The sequence below is a fragment of the Sceloporus undulatus genome, chromosome 2 (genome assembly GCF_019175285.1).
Source record: "Sceloporus undulatus isolate JIND9_A2432 ecotype Alabama chromosome 2, SceUnd_v1.1, whole genome shotgun sequence".
NCBI classification, from domain to species: Eukaryota; Metazoa; Chordata; class Lepidosauria; order Squamata; family Phrynosomatidae; genus Sceloporus; species Sceloporus undulatus.
In genome coordinates, this window is record NC_056523.1 from 92,495,576 (window position 1) to 92,519,936 (window position 24,361).

A 24,361-nucleotide genomic window follows, 5' to 3' on the forward strand; every position below is an offset into this window, starting at 1 on the left:
CATTTTATTATGCCATTATATATAATAGGACCTGAGCATCCTCAGATTTTGATATTCACAGGGGCTTCTGGAACCAAACTCCAGCAGATACCAAGTGTCTCCTGTATACCTGTATGGGACAGGTGAATAATGTCATTCTGAATAAGCAGTTGTTTCTCCATCATAGGATAGCTTGGCTTATTAGCTTTTATTCATTTTTTAAATTATTTCCTGTCCTTGGAGCGTGTCCAGAGGAGGACCAAAATGATGAAGAGTCAGGAAACCATGCCTTATGAGGAAAGACTTAGGGAGCTGGGTACTTTTAGCTTGGAGAAGAGAAGGTTAAGAGTTGATATGATAGCCCTGTTTAAAAGTGGGTGTTGGTAGATTATGCCAGTAAGAGAAGTTGAGTCTAGTGTAGCCAAACCTCTAACTGATCTCCTAAACTTTGTGGTCTTTAAAGCTGGGACAGAATGTGAAGTAAACCCTTTCAATTCAATAGCATTCTCTTTATGAATCCATGTTTCTTGTAAAAAAAAAATGATCTCATAGACCTGCAGGAAAGTAAAAAAAAAATATGTCATCTTGGGCCTTATTTTGCCATCCTGCAATATTCCATGATATGAGTCTAATTAGGGTGTCATCTGGTCAAGAGGTACCGCCCTGGAATTTATTCATGTCTGTTGGTAAATGTATATCTTTAATTGTTAATGTAAAATTGCTACCCTTTTACAGATAATTCTAAGTATCTCCTATGTTTAATTTATTAGCCAATGGATTTATATTAATAATATTTCGTTCAGTACTTTTTAAAAGTCCAAAGTTGGTCTTATCTGAATGGTCTTCAAAAGGGTCACAATTTGCATATTCTGTTTCACAGAGTTTATTCAGGTGAGCTTGGAGTGAATTGAGTCTACTGTACCTATAATAGTTTAAGTATTTGAAGGGGTGTCACATTGAGGATGGAGCAAGCTTGTAGTCTCTGCTGCTCCAGAGACTACAACACAGAACAATGGTTGCAGACTACAGGAAATAGATTCCATCTATATATTAGGAGGAACTTGCTGACAGTGAAGGCTGTTTGACAGTGGAACATACTCCCTCGGTGAGTGGTCAGTCTCCTTCTTTGGAGGTCTTTAAACAGAGGCTGGATAGCCATCTGTTTGAAGCGCTTTGATTATGAATTCTTGCATGGCAGAATGGGATTGGAATGGTTGGCCCTTGTGGTCTCTTCCAACTCTATGATTCTATGGAAGGTGGTTAACAACAGAATCAGAAATGCCACATTAGAGGCAGCAGTAGCTACTGGTTATGGGGAGAGGAGTGAGATAAAGTTGACTGTAATAATAGTTGAACAAGCCATAGGATTTTAAAGGGTCAGTCTGTACCTAACAGAAAGCAAAGAGTGCATGCAAACTTGTTGAATGGTATAATATCTCATTAGTATTCTAGGAACTGTTAACTACTTGCAACTCTTTTCTTGAATGGGGAAGAAAACAACAGAAACTTCTTCTCTTGCTTATTGAAATTTAAAGTTCTGCAAAGAAGTTCCTGTAATGTGATGTGGTACATAATTGCATTAGGTTTTTACCATTCAGCTTGATTTTACCATAGATAAAATTTGCATATATTGTTTGACTTCACTGTCAATAAATGAAAATACTTAATTTTCAAAAGACTGGTAGTATCTGTTGCTCTCTGTTAAAATCCAGAGAGAAAGTTCCAATCACTGGTTTAAATTTTCTCATAAGAGAACACTCTCTTAAAGGTGTTCATTTAATTGTGTACATTCCACTATCTCATGTCAAAGCAACTCAGAGCAGTTATATATATTAACAACTGTGCAAACAACTTTCCTAACCACATACAGTGGACCCTTCTTCTCAGTGGACTGGTGACCTGTAGATTTGAGGGGCCTGCCACAGATCACCACACCCCATACTATTTAATGATAGCACATGTACAGTGGTGCATCTGTGTACACAGCATCACAACCATAGAATAACACACAACCATCGATGGTTTTTGCCATTCATGGGGGGAGCCGAACTGAACCCTTGCAGATGGGAAGGCTCCACTGTATTGATTTAATTAAAATATTTATTATGCTACCTTTTCAGTTTATATTTTTAAATCAAGTAAATGAGCTTCATCCAGACTTAGTTTTATTTAGGGGAGACACACAGAAATAAATGAAGTTTATTTAGTTCATAATAAATTTGTTCTATTAAAACCATTGGTCTTCAATTAGTCTTGGCCAATTTAAGTCCCACTGTGTACTGTAAGCATGACTGAAATCACAAACCTTAATTGGCCAAAGCAGCCAAAGGCCAGCTGATCTGACAGTGGGCCACGTGAAGCCTTGTTGAATTCAAATCTCTCCCCTACCCTCATCTTAATGGATATTGGAAATTATTCAGAATTACCCAGACTGAAACTATGGCTGTATCCCTGACTTGGGTAGCTATGTCCTAACCGAGCTCTTTCTCACACTGCCCCATCTCTACACCACCCCCCACTCTTCTGCCAGCAAAATATAGTTTTGACTGTGAGCAGATATCTGAGATGAGAGAAGAAAAGGGTTCTGTTGGCAAAAGAAGATTTTGTGAGCAAAAGGGAATCTGTGCTATCAGAAGAGGCTTTTGTCTAATCCTACCACTACAGTTGTTTCGGTTTTGAATTAAGATTGTATTTTATATCTGGATGCAGTCTAGTAACTGTTGTCAGAGATAACACCTACTTGCTAATGTTTTACTTTTAAAAAGACATTCAGTTATTCTAGTAGCCAGGTAATTATTTCACCTGTCTATTTTTGAATGGGGAGATTAACCCTTTTGAAAATTTCAACTGTTCCTGTTTTCTTCCAGTTGTAGATCGTTTAGGCTGTGATCCACGAACACGGTTTCAAATTCCCCCAAACACCAAACAGTGGATTGCTCTTCTGCAGCGAGGAAATTGCACCTTTAGACAAAAAATAATGCGAGCAGCTTTACAAAATGCTTCAGCTGTGGTAATTTACAACAATGTATCTGGAGAGGAGCCTGTCACTATGACTCATCAAGGTAAAATATATGATGCCAGTTCCTTTCCATTCTTCTCAATTTTTCTTTTGTGTATGGTATATGAATCTTTTTTTAAAAAATTAACTTATGAAAATATTCAAATATAGAAATATGTGACTTAATTTCGTAAAGTAGGTCTAAATACATAAAGGAGATAGTGAACAGCAATGTTGTGCTTATCCATCATAAAATATTACTTTATGATTTTTGTGATTTATTTTTTTTAAATCCTGAACACAGTTGTAGACTAGAACTCTCCTCTAACTGTGTGGCTGGCTATAGCCCATAGACAACATATTGTTTTGGCTGTCAAATGAATATATACTATTACTAGGTATGCTCTTAGAGCACAAACTTGTATTCACACACATTCTGAGTTATACATCCCTGTGAAAAATCTTGTGAACTTGGCAGTAATGTATCTTAGGAAAGTTGGAGTCAATAACTCATGTCCAAATAGAACTATTCAAAAAGAGAATTTTGTTGAATACACAAGAATCAAAACACAATAATTGTGTTGGGGAATAACAAATTTTGATTTTATTGATTGGCAGACAGTACAGCAAAATAAAAATACAGTGGGCCTTTAATATTTGTTGGGGTTTGGTTCCAGGACTACCTGTGAATACCAAAATCTGTAGATACTCAAGTCCCATGAAATGCAGTGACATAGTGAAATGATGGCTCTTATACAAAATGACAAAATCAAGGTTCACTTTCTGGGATTTATATCTTTTTAATATTTTTTCAAGCTGTGGATGGTTAAATCTGTGGATAAAGAATCTGTAGATACGAGGAACTGGCTGTAAATAGCTAGTAGAGCACAGTTACTTCAAGATGGGTAAATATTAACTCAAATGAGAAAACTTGTGAGTCTCAGAGCATTTGGAGCTAAGTAGTCCAAGGTTCAGGCATTGCTAAAAAGACAAGGAGAAGAGTCAGATGGTTCAGAAGTGTTGGCAATATAATACTTTCCCTAGACACACACACCTGCCACAAAAGAAAAACTTTAGGGATGACAAAAGTTACCTCTCCTTGTTAGACCTTTCTGGAGAGAAGCTGGGTAGCATTATAGAGATGTACAAAGAGGAGCACAAGCCAAGCAAGGTCCTCTAAACTAGAGCCAGGATTTCAAGGAAGAGAATAAAGGAGATTCAATAACAAAAACAAAACAAATTTTGGATTATCTGACAGAATGATTTCAGTTTAAAAGGAGTGACATCCAGACTTGGGTAGTGATTCAGTAGAAGGCTTCCAGAAACAGAAGATACCTTCTTGTTAAGAAAAAGTGCTTTGCCAAAGGTGGAAGCTTTAAGTAGACTTTCACCTTAAACTGTTTGTAGTCAAAGATGCATTTAGGCAGCTACCTCTTTCAATACCCACTTATGATCAAACTTTCTGCAAAAAAAGGCACTTATAGAAACTGTTTGATGACTGATTCCTATAACAGAGTCTCTTTCTCCACTGTTTAGGTAGTATATGGCACTGTGATAATTGTCAGTTTCTAATAGCTGACAGATGAAATTCCCCTCTTGATTAGGGTAGGAAATTTTGTTCAATCATGTTTTATGTGAACCTGGTTTGTATTTGCCTGAATCTGATTTTTCAGTTGCAGTACACCCAAAACAGAAGTAGCTCAATTTAATTCAAACATTCTGCCTGCAGACAAAAATTGAGCCATGTCACCTTCAGTGTAGACAGTCTGCAATAATCCCGCAGTGAAGTAGTAAAGAAAGCAGGCACTTGCATATGAGGTGCAACTTCAAAATAAAAAAAAAGGTCTGCTGCAAAAGACTTAAATCAATATTTGAATTTCAGCTTGTATCACTTTTGCAGTTCCCTGCTATCCTCTTTACTGTTATTTCCCAGTATTTCATTTCCTGTTCTACTACTCTTCTTTTTCAGTCCCATCCTTATAGAATCTCATTTTCCTGTTTTAAACAGGGCTGTGTTGGATCATTCTAATTGTTCAGAATTGTTTAGCCACCCAGCTCCCATTGGGAAGCCCAAGCAGGATATTTCACCTAGTATTGAAGTGTATTGCCTTTGAAATCTAGAGGATATTTGTAGTTATCAAGACTGGTAGCTGTTGGACCTGCTATAACTTTAAGAAAAAGCATACTTCTTTCCTGTGCCTTTTCACCTCTCTAAACCTCAGTGTCTGAGCAGTTTAGCTTATAATTCTACAACAGCTTAAATAGCTTTATCATCATTAAATGATGTTTTAAAATATAGATAGATCTCTTGATAATGTTCAGACAGACTGTCTGCAACCAGTAGCATCTATTTTCACCTGTAAGCATTTAGTGTGATTTTTAATAGTCAGTATTTACTAGTTGGGAACATATGCCTTTCTGTTGGGCCACTATGGGAAATAGACATTGTGTCTAGAACTCTAGATAGTCTTTGTATAATCTAACAACATTCTTGTTATGCACTAAACTATACAGTTGGCCATCTGTATCTATGGATTCTTTAGCCACAGCTTCAACTATCCATGGCTTGAAAATATTTTTAAAAAATATAAATTCCTAAAAGCAAACCTCGATTTTGCCATTTTATGTAAAGGTCACCATTTTACTATGCCATTGTATTTAATGGGATTTTAACATCTATGGATTTTGGTATCCAAGGGGTTGTTGGAACCAAACCCCGGCAGATATTGCAGTACACCTGGTATTCTAGATCTTTCTTTCTTTGCTGAGTATCCCCATTCCATGCCCCCTTAATTTATAACATGCTAGAAATTCAATTGGTACTTGTTTGTCAGAAAGTCTGTGTTGCTAATCGAACAAGATTTGCTCCAGTTTACTCAATTCCCAATTGCTTGATCAGAATAAGTACTGTATATGTTGACTGTTCCCTTCAAGTCATAGATTCAGCCTTTACATTCCTGCATGCATTCAATAAGCAATGCTGGCTGGGTGGATTTGTGGTTTTATGCAGAACCAGATAGCTTCATAAGACTATGGGAATCATTGAAGGATTTATCTACACTGTAAAATAATGCAGTTTGACACCACTTTTAATTGCTGTAGCTCTATCCTACAAAATCTTGGGATTTGTAGGTTCATGAGGTCTTTAGCTTTTTCTGCCAAAGAGTGCTGGTGCCTCACAAAACTACAAATCCCAGAATTCTGTAGAATTGAGCTATGGCAGTTAAAGTGGTGTGAAACTGCATTATTTTTACAGTGTAGATGCACCCTAGAACAGGAGATCTGTGATTGGATTACCTGCTGTTTCTGTTTCTTTTTTAAAAATTCGTACCTCCCAGCTCAGTTGGATAAGAACTTGAAAGAGGATTCATTCATTCCTCCACTGTTTGCCCACTCTAAATCCACCACCTCCAACTGTGCCCTGCAGTACAGAAGTCACATGTTTCAGAGAACGAGTAAGCCCAGCCAGGAAGGGGAGTGTTAACTTCTAGCTTTTTGTTTCAGCAACCTAATTTGTGAGTTATAGCTGTGGTTAAGCAACTGGGAATCAGAACTCTTGTACTATGGGATATCACTTAAAGATCTTTGAGTGCATACTTGAAAGATTGCCTTCTATCTTGTAATAAAAATATTGTAATGTTCTGGTTCTTTTTTGACTTCCTAAAATGTCAAGATCTATTTCAATTACACAGTATTTTCATTGTTTTAAAAAGTTAATAATTAATCGTCAATCTGTTTGTTACTTAACAGTTCGTTGATATACAGCTAAAAGAGTTGATTTTTTTTAAAACAAATGCACATGTTGATTTGGATGTCAGTTAATTGAAGGATGTTTCTACATTGTTTCTTCTGCTTATTCTTTTGATAGGAACTGGAGACATAGTTACTGTCATGATCACAGAACTGAAGGTTAAGGAGATCCTGAATTATTTAGAAAAAAATATGTCTGTCCTAATTGCAATAGCAGTTGGAACTCGCTATCAAAACAAAACCTTTAGTCGTAGCTCTCTTGTCTTCGTATCAATATCATTTATAGTTTTGATGATCATTTCTTCAGCATGGCTAATATTTTACTTCATCCAGAAGATTAGATATACAAGTGCCCGTGATCGAAACCAGGTAAGCTCTCTCCCTCTTCCTCTCCCTCTCCTGGTTTATTGTAAAATATCCAGGGGTAGCTGTGTTGGCTTTATAGCAAATCCAATAATATAAAAAAAAACCACCAAATAGTGATACCTTTATTGGGCCACCCAGAATGTACAATATACAGTGCACCTGGGTCATACACGGTCGCCTTTTACGTGGCTTTCAGCTTACTCTGAAAGCCCTGTGCCATTTCCTGTATGGTGCTTTCACCCCATTATTTTCAGTGGGGCTCGAGCATAGGCGGAACTTGCCTTACACGACAGGGTCCGGAACGGATCCCCCGTGTAAGGCAAGAGACCACTGTACATGTTGCAAGCTTTTGAAGCTCCACTGTCTTCTTCATTAGCTCGGTATCAACCAACACATCTTTTTAACATTTGGAAAGGTTTAACTATATACTTTTCCCACCTGTTGGAGCTGAGGGACTGATTGCTGGATTCCTTTCCCTGAGTCACATGTTTTTGGATCATAAACTGGTTTTTAAGATTCTGGTAACATCCATCCTTATGCAACTGGGCAAGAGTGACCTTACCTATTTAAAAAGAAGAACTTACTTTTTTAGGGAGATAATTAGGGCAATGGGGTATTTTTTAGTAGTTCTTCATATTGCTGTTAAAAGAGAAATAGAATGTAGAGTATTCTTCTACTGTTTTTCTTTTTGTGCTACTGTCTCCTTTTTCTGAGACAAGTTGGAAAGGACCATAGCTCAGTGTCGGAGTATTTATATATGAGGTCACAAGTTTAATCTGGGGATCTCAGGATTGAAAAGATTTTGGGCATTATGCTTGGGGAAAGACTTCTGTTTGAAATCCTGGATAGCAGCTTGGTCTGAATAGAAAATTCAGAGCTAAATAGAGTGATGCTTAGCTTGATGTAAAACTGTTTCATATTCTCACAATACACATGCAGTGACTATGCTGTAATGTGATCTACAGGCATTTGAAGTAGTGTTGTTATTTTTCTTTTGATTTTAAATATCTTGTATGCCAACAAAGAGCTAGAGAAGTGTATAGTTAGAAGAAAGCTCTAGACAAACCTAAACTACTGAAAGTTCCATAAGTAAATCCTTCCTAAAATTTCAGCTGCTTATTAGAGCTTGGAAAAGTTAGGACAATGGGGTACTTGTTTATTACTCCCATATTGGCAGGGGGCTCTGGAAATTTATAATTTCCAGAACCCCTCGCTAACATGGGAGATTTGAGAAATGACATCCAAAAAAGTAACTTTTCCAAGCTTTGCTTATTGTCATGTATGTTCATTTTAAAATGTTCTGAGTTTGTGAAGTTCTTTGCATCTTTCTCTAGTAATTCATACTTAAGTTTAATGCTAATAGCATTCTGTGTTGTATGAAACAAATGTGAAGATTGTTTACCTCTGCCTATAGGCAATTGTATATCTTTAAATGTAGTAATTAAGCTATTTCCCCCCTGAAATGTGTGTTCCCAGAATCTCTAAAGGAGTTATATAAGAAATGTTGTATAATCTGTAGTTCCTATGAGTGGGGTTTGTTTGTTTGTTTGTTTGTTCAGGGTTTTTTGGCATTTCATTCTCACTTCAGAAGTTTAAAAGTGTGGCAGCACAATATTGGAAAAATGTGTTTTAATACTGTAATAGTTTAATTCTATTATAATGCTCACTTTTATATGTTTTTAATTAGATTGTTCTTTTAAATTGTAAGCTCCTTTGAGCCTCAATTTTGGGGGGAAAGTGGGATATAAAGAATAATAATAAGAAAACCCCATGATAGGGTTGCCATAAATCAGAAATGACATGAAGGCACACAACTAAAAAAAGTTTTTACCCTAAAAGCGCCAGATCCAGTCTGACCTTGGAAAAGACACAGGATTGGCCTTGCTTAATACAGTCGGCCCTCTGTATCCACACATATTTTATCCACAGATTCAACCCATCCACAGCTTAAAAATATTCAAAAATAATATAAATTCCAAAAAGCATACCCTTTTTTGTTATTTTATATATGGATTTAGGTATCCCTAGGAGGTCCTGGAACCAAACCCCAGAGGGTACTAAGGGCTGACTGTACTCACTGTACTTAGATGGGAGTCTGCCACTCCATTCAAGCCTACTGTACAGTACCAAATGCCATATAGGGCTATATGTCAGAACTCCAAAGCCAATTACTAATCAATACAGTGGTACCCCGGGATACGAATTACCCAGCTTACGAATTTTCGGGATACGAAAAAATCCCATAGGGATTTATTGTTTCGGCTTACGAAGGTTTTTTCGGGTTACGAAAAAACCTCGGCGCTTATTTCGCCACCGCGAGGCGTCAGCAGATAGAGAAGCTATTTTTTTCCCATTAGCGCCTATGGGCATTCAGGTTACGAATGTTTTTTCGGGTTACGAAATTAGCCGCGGAACGAATTAATTTCGTAACCCGACGAGCGTATCCACATTGCATATTCACATTCAATGTAGTTACTGTTCATATTATTGTGTATTGCTTTAGCTGTAGTTCTGTCTGCTTCACTTGGGGGAAGGGTGCTAGCTAGCTGGTGCTTGGGAATGATTGCGGTCTAGGATTGGAATGTACTGTTTAATTAGCTGGAACATCTGTGAAGCTTGTCCAAGGTCAGGTTGGCTTCTCGGCCTAGCTGGCCGGGAAGCAAGGGGGAGGAATTGGGGGACTGGCTACGAGAAAAAGGGGTGGGTGTTGTGTGCTTTTAACTTAGGGTTTGAGGCTTGGCTGTTGATTTCACAAAAAAGTTTGTCTGGTCACATCTGCTTGTATTTCAATAACTTCCACTGCTTTTAAGCAAGTTTGCTGTTGTTGGATTTCTGGGGAAGTTGCTGGTCTTACAGTTTGTGAAATCTCCTAATCATCATGTCTGAGGTGAAGGTGCAAGTTGAACAATCCGATCTGAGATTGAGGTCGGGAAGGACACCGAGGACCTCGGGACCGAGGGAAGGACGGCGTCGAGGGACGCCAGGGAGCGAGGCCCAAGACTGGGACCAGCTCTGAGGACCAACCCAGGGACTGGTGGTACCTGCCAGCGGGGACCGGGAGCACCGGCGCCGGGCTGGCAGACTGACGGCGTGGGACAAGGACTGGGGGAGGCTATGTTGCAGAGCCCTGGCCCTGAGGACCTATCGAGGAGGTGGCAGGTGTCAAAGACGACATCCGCCAACTGAAGGAGATGATGGCCACCCTGTGCCCAAGGAGAGGGAAGAAACAGGGTCAGGAAGCCCGAAGGCCCCGCAGTGGCCGCCGCCAGGGCCACCCGTCCAGTTGACACCGAGAGGACGACGGTTCGGAGGTGGAGGACGAGGATGACCAGGCACCCGGCCTCCATCTCCCGGAGAGGAGCGGGTGGAACCTCCAGAGTTCGACGTGGAGGGCGGAGGCGCTCGGGAGCTGTGGCGGGCAAGTTGGAGGCCAAGTTCAACGGGGACCCGGAACAGCTTCCATTCTTCCTCGCGCAGGTGGCGGGACACATGAGGGCCAGAGCGGACACTCTCCGGATGAAGCCGAGAAGGTGGATGTGTGCCGGTCGACTGGAGGGCCACAGCGGCTCAGTGGCTGGTGCAGCTGTACGACTGTGGGGCATCGGAGCTGCGGTCCCTGGAACCTTCATGACAGGCTTCGAGCTCGGTTCGAGGACCCGTTCCGCGTGGATCGCAAAGGCCAGTTGGCCACCCTACACAGGGGAACCGAACCGTGGCGGAATATGTGCTGGGAGGTTTAGGAGCGTGGCCGCCAACATCCCGGACTACCCGGACACGATTATGACCCGCCAGTTCCAGGATGGGCTCCGCGCAGCCTGCTGAGTGGATCCTGATGAAGGAAACGCCGCTGACCTACAGGAGTGGATTCGTTGTGCCACCAGGGGCGAATTCGGCTGGCGAAGCAGCGGGCGCATTCCAACAAGGGAGGTGGCGGCGACCCCGGGCCGAGAGGCAACCCAAGACTTGGCGGAGACGGAGAAGAAACAGCGCCGATGAGGCTGGGGCTCTGCTTGGCCTGTGGGAAAGGCGCACATGATTGCTGCCTGTCCGGGAGGGCAACAGTCAAAAAGGCGGCTAAGGCGGCGCCAACGGGCTCCGGGGCCCAGGGAAAGGGGCCGCCGGCCAGGCTGCCGCATCGGCCGTGCCGATGACGGCGCCCCGCTGGACCGGCTCAGGACCAGGCCATCCCGGACTTAGTGAGTGGAGGGGTTTCCATATACTACCTGGAGTTAAATTGGGACATAAAATAAAAGGGACTACAGAGCCAATGTTTGCGGCTCTGGACTCGGGTGCACCCGATGTCTGATCAGTGAGAGACTGGTGCAATCGCTCCAGATGAGCGGGCGGGGCCTTTGCCGGAAGCGATCCCTTTCCTGCGAATGGATGGGCGGTCATGGGGGGAAACCCTAGTTCCAGACGAGAGACTTACCTTCAGGTTTCTGGACACTGGGAATCCATCCGGTTTGTGGTTGGGCTACTAGGGTTGTGATTTGGTGTTGGGAATACTGGCTGGCGTTTCACAACCCATTCATCAATTGGAGAACTAAGCAGTTGTGTTCACGACCCTGGTGTAGTAAACATTTGCCTCGGCAGGGAACCTGGGAGGGAGCCTCACCGGGCCACCGCGGTGACTGTCTATGGTCCTTTCCCAAAAGCGGCAGTCAACCGGCTACAGGAGATGGGGAATTTCCCAGAGGTCTATAAGGACTTGAGTGCAGTGTTCGAGGAAACTGGTGTGACCGCTGCCGCCCCACCGGGACACAGACTGTGCTATAGAATTGACACCCGGGCCCCACTCCCCAAGCCCAAACTGTACTCAATGACTCCAAGGGGATATGGACATTGAAGGAGTTCATTAACAAGATTTGGCCAGAGGCTTTATCCGCCCCTCCAACTCTCCGTTTGGGCGCCAGTGTTTTTCAGGAAAAGAAAAGATGGGACACTCGTTTGGTAACGGACTATAAGAATCTGAATGCTATCAGCACCTGTAGCAAATTCCCCTGCCACTAATGAAGGACATGCTGAGCAGGTTGGCCACGGGGAAGATATTCACCAAATTGACTTGAGGGATGCTTACTTTCAAGTAAGATTAAGGAGGGGATGAGTACAAGACAGCATTCCATTGCCCATTGGGCCTTCGAATATCTAGTCCTTCCTTTTGGACTTTCGGGGGGGCCTTCGTGTTTCATGCAGCTGATCCATGAAGGCTGCAGGACTTGCTGTACGAAGGGGTTCTGTATATTTGGACGACATCCTCATTTATTCCCGGACCTTCCAGCCATGTGAAGCTGGTGCGAAAAGTCCTGCAAAGGCTGTTGGATACACACTGTATGTAAACTGTCTAAGTGCGAATTTCATCGATAGTCTAGAGTTCCTAGGATATAGAGTGTCCACCCGGGGACTACAAATGGACCCGCACAAGGTCCAAGATGTCATGAACTGGCCTCAGCCAAAAACCACAAACAAGTGCAACGCTTTCTGGGGTTTGCAAACTTTTACAGGCAGTTCATTCCCAACTTTGCCCAAATTGCATTACCCAAACCCCTTATTGAAAACCAGGTGGGGGGGACATCCGGTGAGCTAGCAGTGCTGAGGACCAGCAGCCCGAATGAACCCTCTTACAAAGTGGAATGGACTCGGGAATGCACCGAGGCTTTTGTTCAGCTAAGAAAGAAATTGTTCAGCCACAGAGCCTGTTCTCAAACACCCAGACCCTGAACAGCCTTTTGTGGTGCAAGTTGATGCTTCAGATGAAGCCGTGGGGGCAGTGTTGATGCAGAGGGATAGCGAGGGCAAACTGAGGCCCTGTGCCTATTTGTCCAAACGTTTTGATTCGACCCAAAAAAGTTGGCCATGCTGGGAAAAAGAGGCCTTTGACATTAAAAGGGCGTGGAGGTTTGGAGGCAGTTTTTGAAGGGGCTCCCCACCCTTTCGAGTGTGGACAGTCATCGAATTTAGAGGCCTTGCAAACCCACAACAGCTGACTCCTAAACAGAGGCGGTGGGCCAAAGGTTCTATGTTTAACTTCCCCATAAAGTCTTCCCTGGTAAAGAAAATGTGTTGGCAGATGGGTTATCCAGAATGCATGGACCAGGGGCAACAAGAACGGGGTGAGCTACAGGCTCTGTTCACCTCCAAACATTGGGGCTGGGGGTGACCACCCGCTCTCAGGCCAAAAAAGAGCAGGATATTGGCTTAGAAACTCTAGATCCCCTTGTGAGGGAAATCTTAGCGGCCTATGAAAATGATGAAGATTGGCCGGCCTAAAGACGACTCCCATGCTCAGAGAGGGATGATGGACCAGAGAGGGGAAAATATATGTGCCTGAGGCCTGCAGGCCTAAAGTGCTTGAGCTCTGTCATGATGTCAAAGCTGCAGGACATTGGGGCTTCATCAAAACATGGTTGACCCTGAGCTCAAAATACTGTGTGGCCCAAAGCTCGTAAAGGGGTGGGGCCTATGTACAGGGGTGTTCAATTGTTTGCCAGGGCCAAACCCCACACGGGCAAACCGGTGGCGCTGCTGCAGCCGGTGGAGGACCCAACCAGACCCTGGCAACATATTGGAATGGATTTCATTACGGACTTGCCAGAAAGCAGAGACAAAGACACCATTTGGGTTGTCACAGACTTGTTTTCTAAACAGGTGCATTATGTGGGCTGCAAGGGGTCCCCAGTGCATCCAAACTGGCCGATCTGTTTATTGAACATATTAGTTACACGTTTGCCAGACAAGATTCTGTCCGATCGAGGATCATCGTTCACGTCAAAATTTGGAGGTGCTTGCAGGATAAGTTGGGGGTGCAATTGGCCTTCAGCTCTGCTTTTCACCCAGCTACGGACGGTCAGACGGAAAGGGTTACGGAGCTTGGAGGTCTATTTAAGGTGCTATGTCAATTACCTACAAGATAATTGGATGACTTATTGCCCCATGCAGAGGTGGCTTTTAATGTGTCTATTCATGCCAGCATTGGGGTGTCTCCTTTTCAGTGGTGTTTGGCTACGAACCTAGGGTCATCCCACAACTAACTCCGGGGCCAAAGGATCCGGTGCCAGTTGGGAAGTGGAGTCAGTTGCTGCGGGCTAGCTGGCCCAAGATTGGGAGGCCCTGAACGGCCAAGTTGGACTACAAACGCTTTGCTGACCAGCACAGAAAACCTGGCTGGGACATTCAAGAGGGGGACTGGGTGTACTTGTCCACCAAGAACTTAAAGTGTAGAGTGCCTTGTAAAAAATTGGGCCCTAAATTGTGTGTGGTCCTTTTGCTGTGAAAAGACTGTTAGTGAAGTGACTGCTGAACTGGACCTTCCCAAAATGTACAAGCATATTAACCCTACTTTTCATTTCAGCCTGCTGAAGCCTGCTGGGAAGAGGACTAGAGATGAACTGGAGGACCTGCCTCCACTGCCATTGTTGATTGAGGGAGAGAACACTTTGAAATTGTCAAAATTTTGGACTCTTGGGTTGTTAGGGGGGTTTGGGTATTTGGTGCAGTGGAACATTTCCCATTGATATGGCTGAGTGGGTGGGGGTTAGTTAACATGTTAATGCTGAGGCGGTTAAAACATGAGTTCATTCGGCTTACCCTGATAGCCTAGTTGTGGTAAATAATGCTTTGGGGGGGGCAGAGTGTCAGAACTCCAAAGCCCATTACTAATCAATATTCACTTCACTGTAGTTACTGTTCATATTATTGTGTAATTGCTTTAGCTGTAGTTCTGTCTGCTTCACTTGGGGGGAAGGGTGCTAGCTAGTGTGTGCTTGGGAATGATGCGGTCTAGGATTGGAATGTTACTGTTTAATTAGCTGAGACATCTGTGAAGCTTGTCCAGGTCAGGTTGGCTTCTCAGGCCTAGCTGGCCTGGGAGCAAGAAGGGGGAGGAATTGGGGGACTGGCTCGGAAAAAAGGGTGGGTGTGTGTGTGCTTTTAACTTAGGGTTTGGGCTTGGCTGTTAGATTTCACAAAAAAGTTTGTCTGGTCACATCTGCTTGTATTTCAATAAACTTCACTTCTTTTAAGCAGTTGCTGTTGTTGGATTTCTCGGTGGAGTGTTGCTGGATCTTACACTATATTTCAGATGAAGGAGTGGCAAAACCACCTCTGATGATTACTTGCCAAAGAAAATTCTGTGAAATTTACGAGGCTGCCACGAGTTGACACACAGCATGGAACACATACAAATATTTATTTATTTTATTGTACTATATTATTTTATTTTATTTATATACCATTTTTCTCCTGGAATGGGACCCAAGAGGCTTACAAAATAAATCAGTTAAATCTAACACAATTAAAATTCTCACCATTTAAAACATTTACAAATATTATACATTGAAATCTTATTATAAGAAGTCTGGTTGGTTCTTGAGTGTTTATAAAAGATATGAACCGTCAGTCTAATTGCTTTTGGAACCTGCCCACACAAACATCCTATGCTATTATTTCCTGTTTTGCTTATATATTCCAGTATTGCTATTATCATCCATTATTATTACTACTGCTGCTGCTACTGTTGGTTCTAACATAGTACCACTGGTGCGGATAGAATTTTATAAAGGCCAAGTCCATGCCTCAAGAACCTTACAGTCTGAAATTTGTCATGTGGTAAAGACTATAGGAACTGGCAGAAAGTAGAAGTGTGGGTAGGCAAGGAAAGCCTTCTAGTGAATCACCTTGATCCAAATGTAGTAATTTTCCAGTTCTTTGTGGAATATTGTGTTAGAAAATAGAAGTGCTTACTCCCAAGGAACAAGAACAGGAGAACATCCTGACCCTCTCCATCATCATTTCCTCATGTGGAAGGTGACATGTCTGAAGAAGAGAACTTTCGGTTCACATCAAAGCTTTTCATGCAAGCAAAAATACCTGCCCTAAGGTTTAACAAGAACTTCCTACACACAACTCACTTGTTGTAACAACTCCACTGGCTAGCGGTCCATTTCCTAGCACAGATCAAAGTGCTGGTTTAGTTTTATAAAGCCCTGTACAGCTCAAGTTCCAGATTAATTGAAGGAATTGAAGGCACATAACAGTGATGCACTGTGTACTGTACCAATTAGGCTTAGAACCAATGATTAGGGCATTTTCTACTAAGTTGTGAACCTGTGTGTGCATGGTACTTTGTAACTTTTTTATTTCTAACTTTTTTCTTTATATAAGCCTTTCTGACTTATGGCAACCCTGAGGTAAACCTATTATAGGGTTTCCTTGGCAAGGTTTGTTCGGAGGGGCATTACCATTGCCATTCTCTGAGGCCAAGAAAGTGTGATTTGCCAAGGTCATCCCATGGGTTTCCATGGTTAGTTGGGATTTGAACCCTGCTCTTCCAGTATCCTAGCCCAGTGATCAAACCATTACACCACACTGGCCCTTGTATTTTAATCACTTGTTTGAGACATTTCAAAAGAATAAATAGTAACCAACAGATTGTGATCCTACATATTTTTACATTTTTCAAAAATGCATGCCAGAACAGTTGCTCTGTGGATAAAAATCATTTTTATATTCAGAATTTTACAAAGGTCAGAAGAAACCTCATAAAAATTTTATATGATTTAAAAAGCACATCCTATTAAAGTTTCATGAAGATGCAGCAACAACTAGAGCCCAAGTTGAAAAACCTAGCTACTGTATTATAAAGGGGGTAGCAGCTGTTAATGATAGGACAACTGTCTATTTCTATGTGCTTACTTTACACAGTTTGGAAGCTGTGTACTACTACAGGTATTACAACTTCTTAAAATTGAAAAGTATAATAACACATTTCATATATACATTTTGTAAGTGACATGCATTCTAAAATCAAAGGAGGGGAATGTAAGAATAGATGGCATAGCTGGTAGTGGGATAAAATATCCTCTTCATTGTTTCCTTGAATAACCAGCATTATTGAACTTGTTGGTCATAATTGAACTGAAGATATAGGTCCCAAACAGACTGGCCAAATTAATGGCTTCTGTCCACTTTGGAGTCGTGCTGATTGAACAACATATTTGGAAGCTGTGCTCCAGTCCTTTGGACCGGAGGGAAAAAGAGCCAGTATAGTCTGAGTCCTTGTGGTGCTGGTGGGCCCCTACATACACGGCCTGCCCTGGGAGCAGACCATGTAGATAACAGGATTTTAATCTACTTCCAACAGGAGTGGACATGGCCTGTTCTTTCATGCCCATCTATTCCACCCCATAGTTAATAGAACTGGCTTTGAAAATCAGTGTCCTGTGGCAGAGCAAATAGAAAACATAATAGTACGAAGCACTAGATCACATACGCATAAAATATCTTTTGAATAGGAGGCTGATTCATCTCTTGACTGACCTTATTCTGCCTCTTATATGGAACACACAAAGCATCCGACATTTGCACTGATTATAATGGGGATTTCAACAAGTTGTAACATTTTTTCCCCAGCATTTTGCTGACGTTTACAGACTTACAAAGCTCCTTCTGAGGGGCTGTTCTTTGAAGAGCAAGAGAACAGATTTTGACATTTCTGCCTTTCCTCCCATAATCTGGTTTTGAGGGAGGGGGGGACGTAAGCTTTACTACACTTCTCTTTTCTCCTTTATAAATTAGATGGCATGTATTGCAATTTGAAAGTAGGAGGTTTGGTAGTTGCTACCTTGAAAGAGAAGGTAGTGTTGTTGTAGTTTAAGAAGCCCCACCTTGTGATGTGACAACTGAAGACATTTCTGGATGTTGTTATTGACTTTATATCCTGCCTTTTTACCAAAACTGTGGCTCAATGTAGCTCTGTGCACTCACAGAGCATGTGCATGTTAAGAAGCTGTTATGGAATCAAATGGCTTTAGTCAGCCTGATGTAAAATAATTATCAGTGGAAAGATGTAGGAGGAATGACACCTTGTTGGTCTTGCTGGATCTTTCAGTGGATCTAGAAGCTATCAACAATAGTAATTCCTTCACAAAGTTTGAGCCAGTGTCTCGATGCAGTGGTAAACAAGATGAAAGCCAGTAAATCCACACAAAATGCGGGTCTTCATGTGTACTTGTATGTGCACCCAACAAAGAATGAAGGCAGAGTCACAGTCTAATAATATTCACAAACACAGATTTTTCTGTAGTGCTTAACTAAAAATCAAATGCAAACAACAACTGGGCACTAGATTGGGGGGGAAGCGGGTCAGTATGTGAAAGGAAGTGACTTCTCTAATAAATTCAAAACAAAATCACAAACAGCAAGATAAAATAATTGGAAAAGGTGTGAGGAACTGAATTATGTAAGAAGGATTTCAAAAAAAGGATTGTACTGGAAGAGGGGAAGAACTTTAAGAAAAGATTGGTATATACCACAATAAGAAGAGGTTTAGAACATAACCCCCCCAAAAAAACAGCCTCCAGCACTCCACTGCATGCTTTTTCAGCTTTCCCACTGAACCCACATGTATCTATTATTTACAATACACTAGGACCATTTTTGTTGTCAGAATGAATGATTTCATTGCAACGTTCAGTAAACTAGAACTTCCATCAAGAGATCAACAGGAGCAATGTGGCTTTCTCCCCATTTATTTCTGTGCTTTGTATAAGGAGCAGGTCTACACCAGAACAAACTTTTTGTCCATTTAGCTTTATATTTTCTTCTGTGATTGGCTGTTGCACTTTAAGATCTGTGGCAGAGATCTTTCCAGTCACCTAGTAGCTGATTGTCTTAACTGGAGATACCAGGGATTAAATTTTGGACTAATGTGATGTCGAAGGCTTTCATGGCCGGCATCTGTAGTTTTTGTGGGATTTTCGGGCTATGTGGCCATGTTCTAGAAGAATTTATTTCTGATGTTTTGCCTACATCTGTGGCTGGCATCTTCAGAAAAGTTCTCTGAAGATGCCAGCCACAGGTGCAGTTGAAATGTCAGGAATAAATATTTCCAGAACATGGCCACATAGCCCCCCAAAACCACAAAAAACTATAAGTTTTGGACTGTCTGTGCACAAGGGAACTTATGATCAATTATGGTATAATTACATCTTAATTTTTATTTGATTGTACTACCTAACAGAAATGGTTAAAGGGAATAAAGTCATCTTAAAACAAAAGTTATTTTTGTCAGTGTTACTTAGTGAATCACATTTTGAACTCAAAAATGTTTCAAATAAGCATGTCACCAAAAGAGATCAGTCTTAAAGAACTGTTAAAAGTGTTAGTTGTCTATGATCTAAGTTATGTAAGATTACATAAACTATCCTAAAACAGGGCAGTCATTCAAATAATTTTCTGCAATATGTTTTTCAAAACCCATCTGTGTAGCAGAATGGGGCCTTATCTCAGTGGTATATCATGTTTTCTTAAGGAAATTAATGTCTCATACTTGATTTGACCATCTGTCGGGGATGCTTTGATTGAGATTTCCTGCAAGGCAGAGGTTGGACTGGATGGCCCTTGTGTTCTCTTCAACTCTATGAGTCTATGATTCTATTATTGTGCTGGGTTTTCTTCTTCATATTGTTCATAGAGGTTGGTTATTACTTGTTTTGAACCCTGAAAAACTTGCATGAAGAATTGCCCTTTTAAAAACAGTGCAGAAAGCACAGTTATACAAGGAAAGATCAACTCAAAATCAAATTTCTTCTTACATACTGTTGTCAGATCTTCAAAATAACTGTTAACATAATTACAGTGACGATTACTTTTTAAAAAAACACTCAACTTGCCTTGCTTCGCTGCCACTGCATAAACATTACCCTTCTTTTGTCAGAGGTTCTAGTTACTGAAGCAAGAAATTTTGTCTTCCTCTGTAAAAATGATTTACCATAGAAATAGTTTTCTTTAGCAGGCAGATGGTCATTCTTAATTGTCTTGAAAGATGTGAATAAAACTTGATTTGGCACTTTAAGCAGACATTCTTGCATACTACCAAAATGGATTCCATAAAAAAATGAACTTGATGTTTATTGCCAAAGAGTTTCACAAACACCTTCAGCTTTATTGTTCAGCTGCCTGCATACTATTCATAGCTTCCAGGGAATGTTTATCAAATATACTGCAGAAGTAGAAATAATGTACCATTTAGTATGTTGTAAAAGGAAATTTAAGAGAAACAAGTTCATCTCCAATATCTAATCTCAATGTATATTTTATATAGCGTCGTCTTGGAGATGCTGCCAAGAAAGCCGTTGGTAAACTGACAACAAGGACTGTAAAGAAAGGTGATAAGGTATAGTTATACTATCAAAATATTAACAATTTCTGTTATTTCATGATAATGTTTATAATTACATTCCTCATTCCAATTTATTTCCTTCAAAATCTCTTATTTTTCACTTTCCAATTATGGTTTATTTCAGACACCTTTCTGTTTGTCCTGCTTTGCTGTTGGCTGCCTCCGCATTGCTGCCACAAACTCTTCAAGCTTAAGAAACCACATTATACCACTTTGGCTCCTTTTCTACATTATCTTTCTAGGCCTCGTTATTTTCCCAATTTTTGTTTATGTTTTTCTTTTTTCCGATGTCTGGCTACAATGTTGGGAGAAACTTTGGTTTTGATTTTTTTTTAATGGTATAGGAAATTGTTTCCTGTTGTTCCAGTCCCATGCTGTCTAGGCTTTGAATGACCCAGCACTGCCATATTTTTCTATAGAGAAAATACCAAAATATGTTTGTGTATGCAAGCATTTGTCTTTCCCAGTTTGTCCCAATCCTTTTTAGTTTCTAGGTGCAATTGTACTCATTTAACAAAGTAGGTGTGTTCTTTAACAGAAACTTTGGCACCTAAAGTGGAAATAATATGGAAAGAACAGAGACAGGTTCCTACACTACAAAAAGGGCGAGCAGTTCAACATGTTTCAGCAGACTTTTGATTCACAATTAACATTATGCACATGTGAAATGAAACAACTAGATCAGATAATTCTTACACATGCCAGCCAAAAAATTGATTTGCATTTTGGGGGTAAAACTATGGATCTATTTTTTTTTAACATGCGAATTTTGCTTGTAGGGTGAGTTAATCTGCTTTTCCTTTTGCTTACATGCTCAGTAAGTAATTCTGGAAGCATCTGTTTTTCTTGTCTGTTGTATGTAAGCACACACAGCTACAATAGGATCACCTAGAGTAGAATCCCATTCTTTCCCAGGTCAAGTTTTATTGCATTATTTACCACAGACGTACTGTTGCAACCCAACACTGAAAGTCTTTTTTTCTCCAGCCTGCCTTCACAATCTTCCCAGTGCTAATGCTACAAAAAAATCCAGCTAGACTAAAGTAAAAGGAGAGACTGGCAGGGCTTCCATAAAAAGACTTTTAAATGGTGCTTCTTTGTCAGAGGTTTGTTTACTGAGATATGCCTGTACTTGATTACAAGACTCTTTCACATTAGAAAAATGCTTAGGTACATATATTTAGAGCATTATCAGTGCTAAAAGTGAAGCTGCCACCTTGATCATGACACTGATGCAAAATTAAAAGATTTGGAGGTTGCAGTTCAGGCAGCAGGAGAGTAGATGTAATTGACAGGCATATGAGAGTAAAACTGCTGCTCATTGGTCTTGTCCATCAGGGTTCTCTGTGTGAAGTATTGGCTGTCCATTTCCAGCAGTGAAGTTGCTAATTTTATCTTCCAGTGCTTTTTAAAGTCCTTGTTTGTACCTTAATGTATTTGGAGGAAATGTATATGATTTGTTTGCCATAGAAGAAAAATGGGGTTTGTATTTTTCTCTAAAATACAGAAACTGTAATTATAAGAATAAAATGGTATCTATGATACAGAAACTGGTTATTGTGTAGTTGGACTGTAACTATTGTAAATAATACTGAAAGTGTGTTCAGAAAGTGATACTATCATCTGCTAGGAATGGTAGTTTATCAAGTATGGCAAGCACTGGGCTTTCCAAACCAAAGTAAAAACAAATGTTACAGTTCTTCTTGGTCTGCACAGTCCAACATATGGATTCTATATTTCTGCAGAGAAAAGATTGGGGATCTTCTAGAGCCAGGTTGCTTTTTAGACTTGTGTTCAGCCCTGAAGGCACAAAGAGTGGTGAAATCCCATTTTTCTTGCTTTGTTCATGTTTGACTGGAACAGGAGTTGTGTTTCTAAAGCAAATGTTTAAAATCTTCTGTGAAGATTTTATTACTAGAAGAGTTTTGCTTTATTACTAAATTTGCTACTTTTTTTTTAAAAAAAAGTTATTTTAAAAAGCCATGTGCTTCTCAAAACCTATAAAATTGCTATTTGTGGCACTGTATTTTTCTTTGGGGTCCCTTGGCATCACATATATAGGTTGCATACCTCAACAGACCCTCATTTGGAATGTTTTAATGTTGAGCAAAGCTTTTACAGGGATCTTGGGCCCATTAGATTCACAATTACACAATTATGTTCTACTTTAATTGTCATGTCAACAAGCTGTGGAATTCTGGATTTGTAGTATGGTGAGGCACTAGAACTCTGTGACTAGGAACTCTAAATGCTCCTCACTAAATTACAGATCCGATGATGCCACAGGATGGAGTCATAGCAGATAAAGTAAAATCATAGTGCTACAATTGTGTAATGTGATAAGCCCCCTTCCTCTACCCTCTTCCCACATACTCAAGGATGTAGTTCCTAACTTTCCTTCTCAGTTCCTCTTTAATTTCTGAGTGTCAGAGCTTAGAAACATTTACAGTAGTTGGTAAATGCAGATTCTGGAAAAAGAGGTTGGGATTATAACTACCAGAATATGCCAGCTAGCATGGGTACTGGACAGGCTAGCTAATGGATTCTGATGATGTGGTTCAATTTTTTTTTCTAAGCTCTGGTTAAATGACATGACATAAAGTTTTGATAATTATATATAAAAATACAAGACACATGAACCTTTGAAGTATGTTATTGTACTTTGGGCTTATATTTCTATACTGTCTGTACATAATAGTTCACTGTTAGTTCTAACTTGAATTCTCACTTCGTTTATTTTAGGAAACAGATCCTGATTTCGATCATTGTGCTGTTTGTATTGAAAGCTACAAGCAGAATGATGTTGTCCGCATTTTGCCGTGCAAGTAAGCCAACAATTCTCTTAACTTGTGAAGAATGTTTAAACCTGGAAAATAAACATGAAGTCCTGGGCAAAGGTTACAAAGCTTAAGCAAATTTGAAAGCTCCCTTTTTGCTGCCACTTCTTTCCTACTGCCACATTCTCTAACTTCTTCCATATCAATCAATCTGTCCCAAAATGGCACTAGTTTGGCTTACAAAAGCAATGACCTGTGCCTTGTTCCCAACTACCATCATCACGACTAGCAAAATATGTGGCTAAGGGAGTGAGCTCGCACAGGCAGGTAAAGAGTGGAAGACACCACCACACAAAGCTATCAGTGAGATTGTGAGGTGGTTTTAAAGACTCTGAAAAGAGGTTTCATGCAACACTCATCCCTACTATAAAGGTTGATGGTTCCCCTTTTCTTTCTTGCACACCAATGCTTTGAAGGCTGCCCTGTTGCCCCCCTTTCCCCTCTTATCACCCCCTGTTGCCCCCTTTCCCCCTCACCACCCCCTGGATCTTTCTCCACCCCCTGGGGGCATATTACCCATGTTGGGAGTCACTAAACTAACTAATAAAGGGTGTTTCTCTAACAATAAGCAACAGCCTTACTGTTTTTTCTTTTAGACCCATTTTACAACTGGCATTTTAAAAAACTATTTACAGTATTAGTACTGTGATATTATATTGAATTTTATTAAGCTTCCTTTAGCTACAATTATTGTGAAATTTGGGGCAGAGGTACCTGGAGCAAGTCTCTGATATATGTTCAGAAATGCCCATGGTAGCTTCCAGTAAATCTTTCAGAATACAATTTGGTATTACATTCAGTTTCTTTTTATAGTTATTATCCTGCTCAACTAATGGAGCTTAATTTCTAGCAAATAAAGTAGACAGAAAAATAAGCAGTTTGGGCTGAATTAGTACTTTACAAACCAGCTATATTACTTTCAAATAATTAGTTTTATGTTTAAATGCTTCATGTTCATGTACCTATTTAAACTTCATTAATAAGCTCATGTGGGCAGATTTTGTTGGATGAATTTTAGCTGTTGGTACAGATGATGTGGGTGGGATACTGGATTCTGTTTATACCAGTGTCTGCTTGTCTCTTGTCTGGTTTCAACTAATCTAGCCAAGTTAAAGTCTTGATCATTAGTGGTACATCTCATTGACTAGCAAGCTATCATCTGTCCTGAAACTGTACTGTTTCTGTTTGCTCCTAATTATATAGAAAAAGGTTATTGATTAAGGCCAAAGCAAGTTGCTTAATTACTTGATATGT

At 40.6% G+C, this 24,361-nt stretch overlaps 1 protein-coding gene across 2 annotated transcripts in view; it reads left to right on the forward strand.

Annotated features, from left to right (window-relative positions):
* The window catches only part of RNF130 (ring finger protein 130), a 79,032-nt gene that overhangs the window by 15,869 nt on the left and 38,802 nt on the right, over positions 1–24,361 (forward strand). For both annotated transcript variants that reach the window (XM_042455672.1, XM_042455671.1), the window contains exons 2-5: positions 2,847–3,041; positions 6,846–7,096; positions 20,193–20,264; positions 23,013–23,095. In XM_042455672.1, the coding sequence (XP_042311606.1) occupies positions 2,847–3,041; positions 6,846–7,096; positions 20,193–20,264; positions 23,013–23,095 (601 nt within the window). The remainder of the gene's footprint in view (positions 1–2,846; positions 3,042–6,845; positions 7,097–20,192; positions 20,265–23,012; positions 23,096–24,361) is intronic.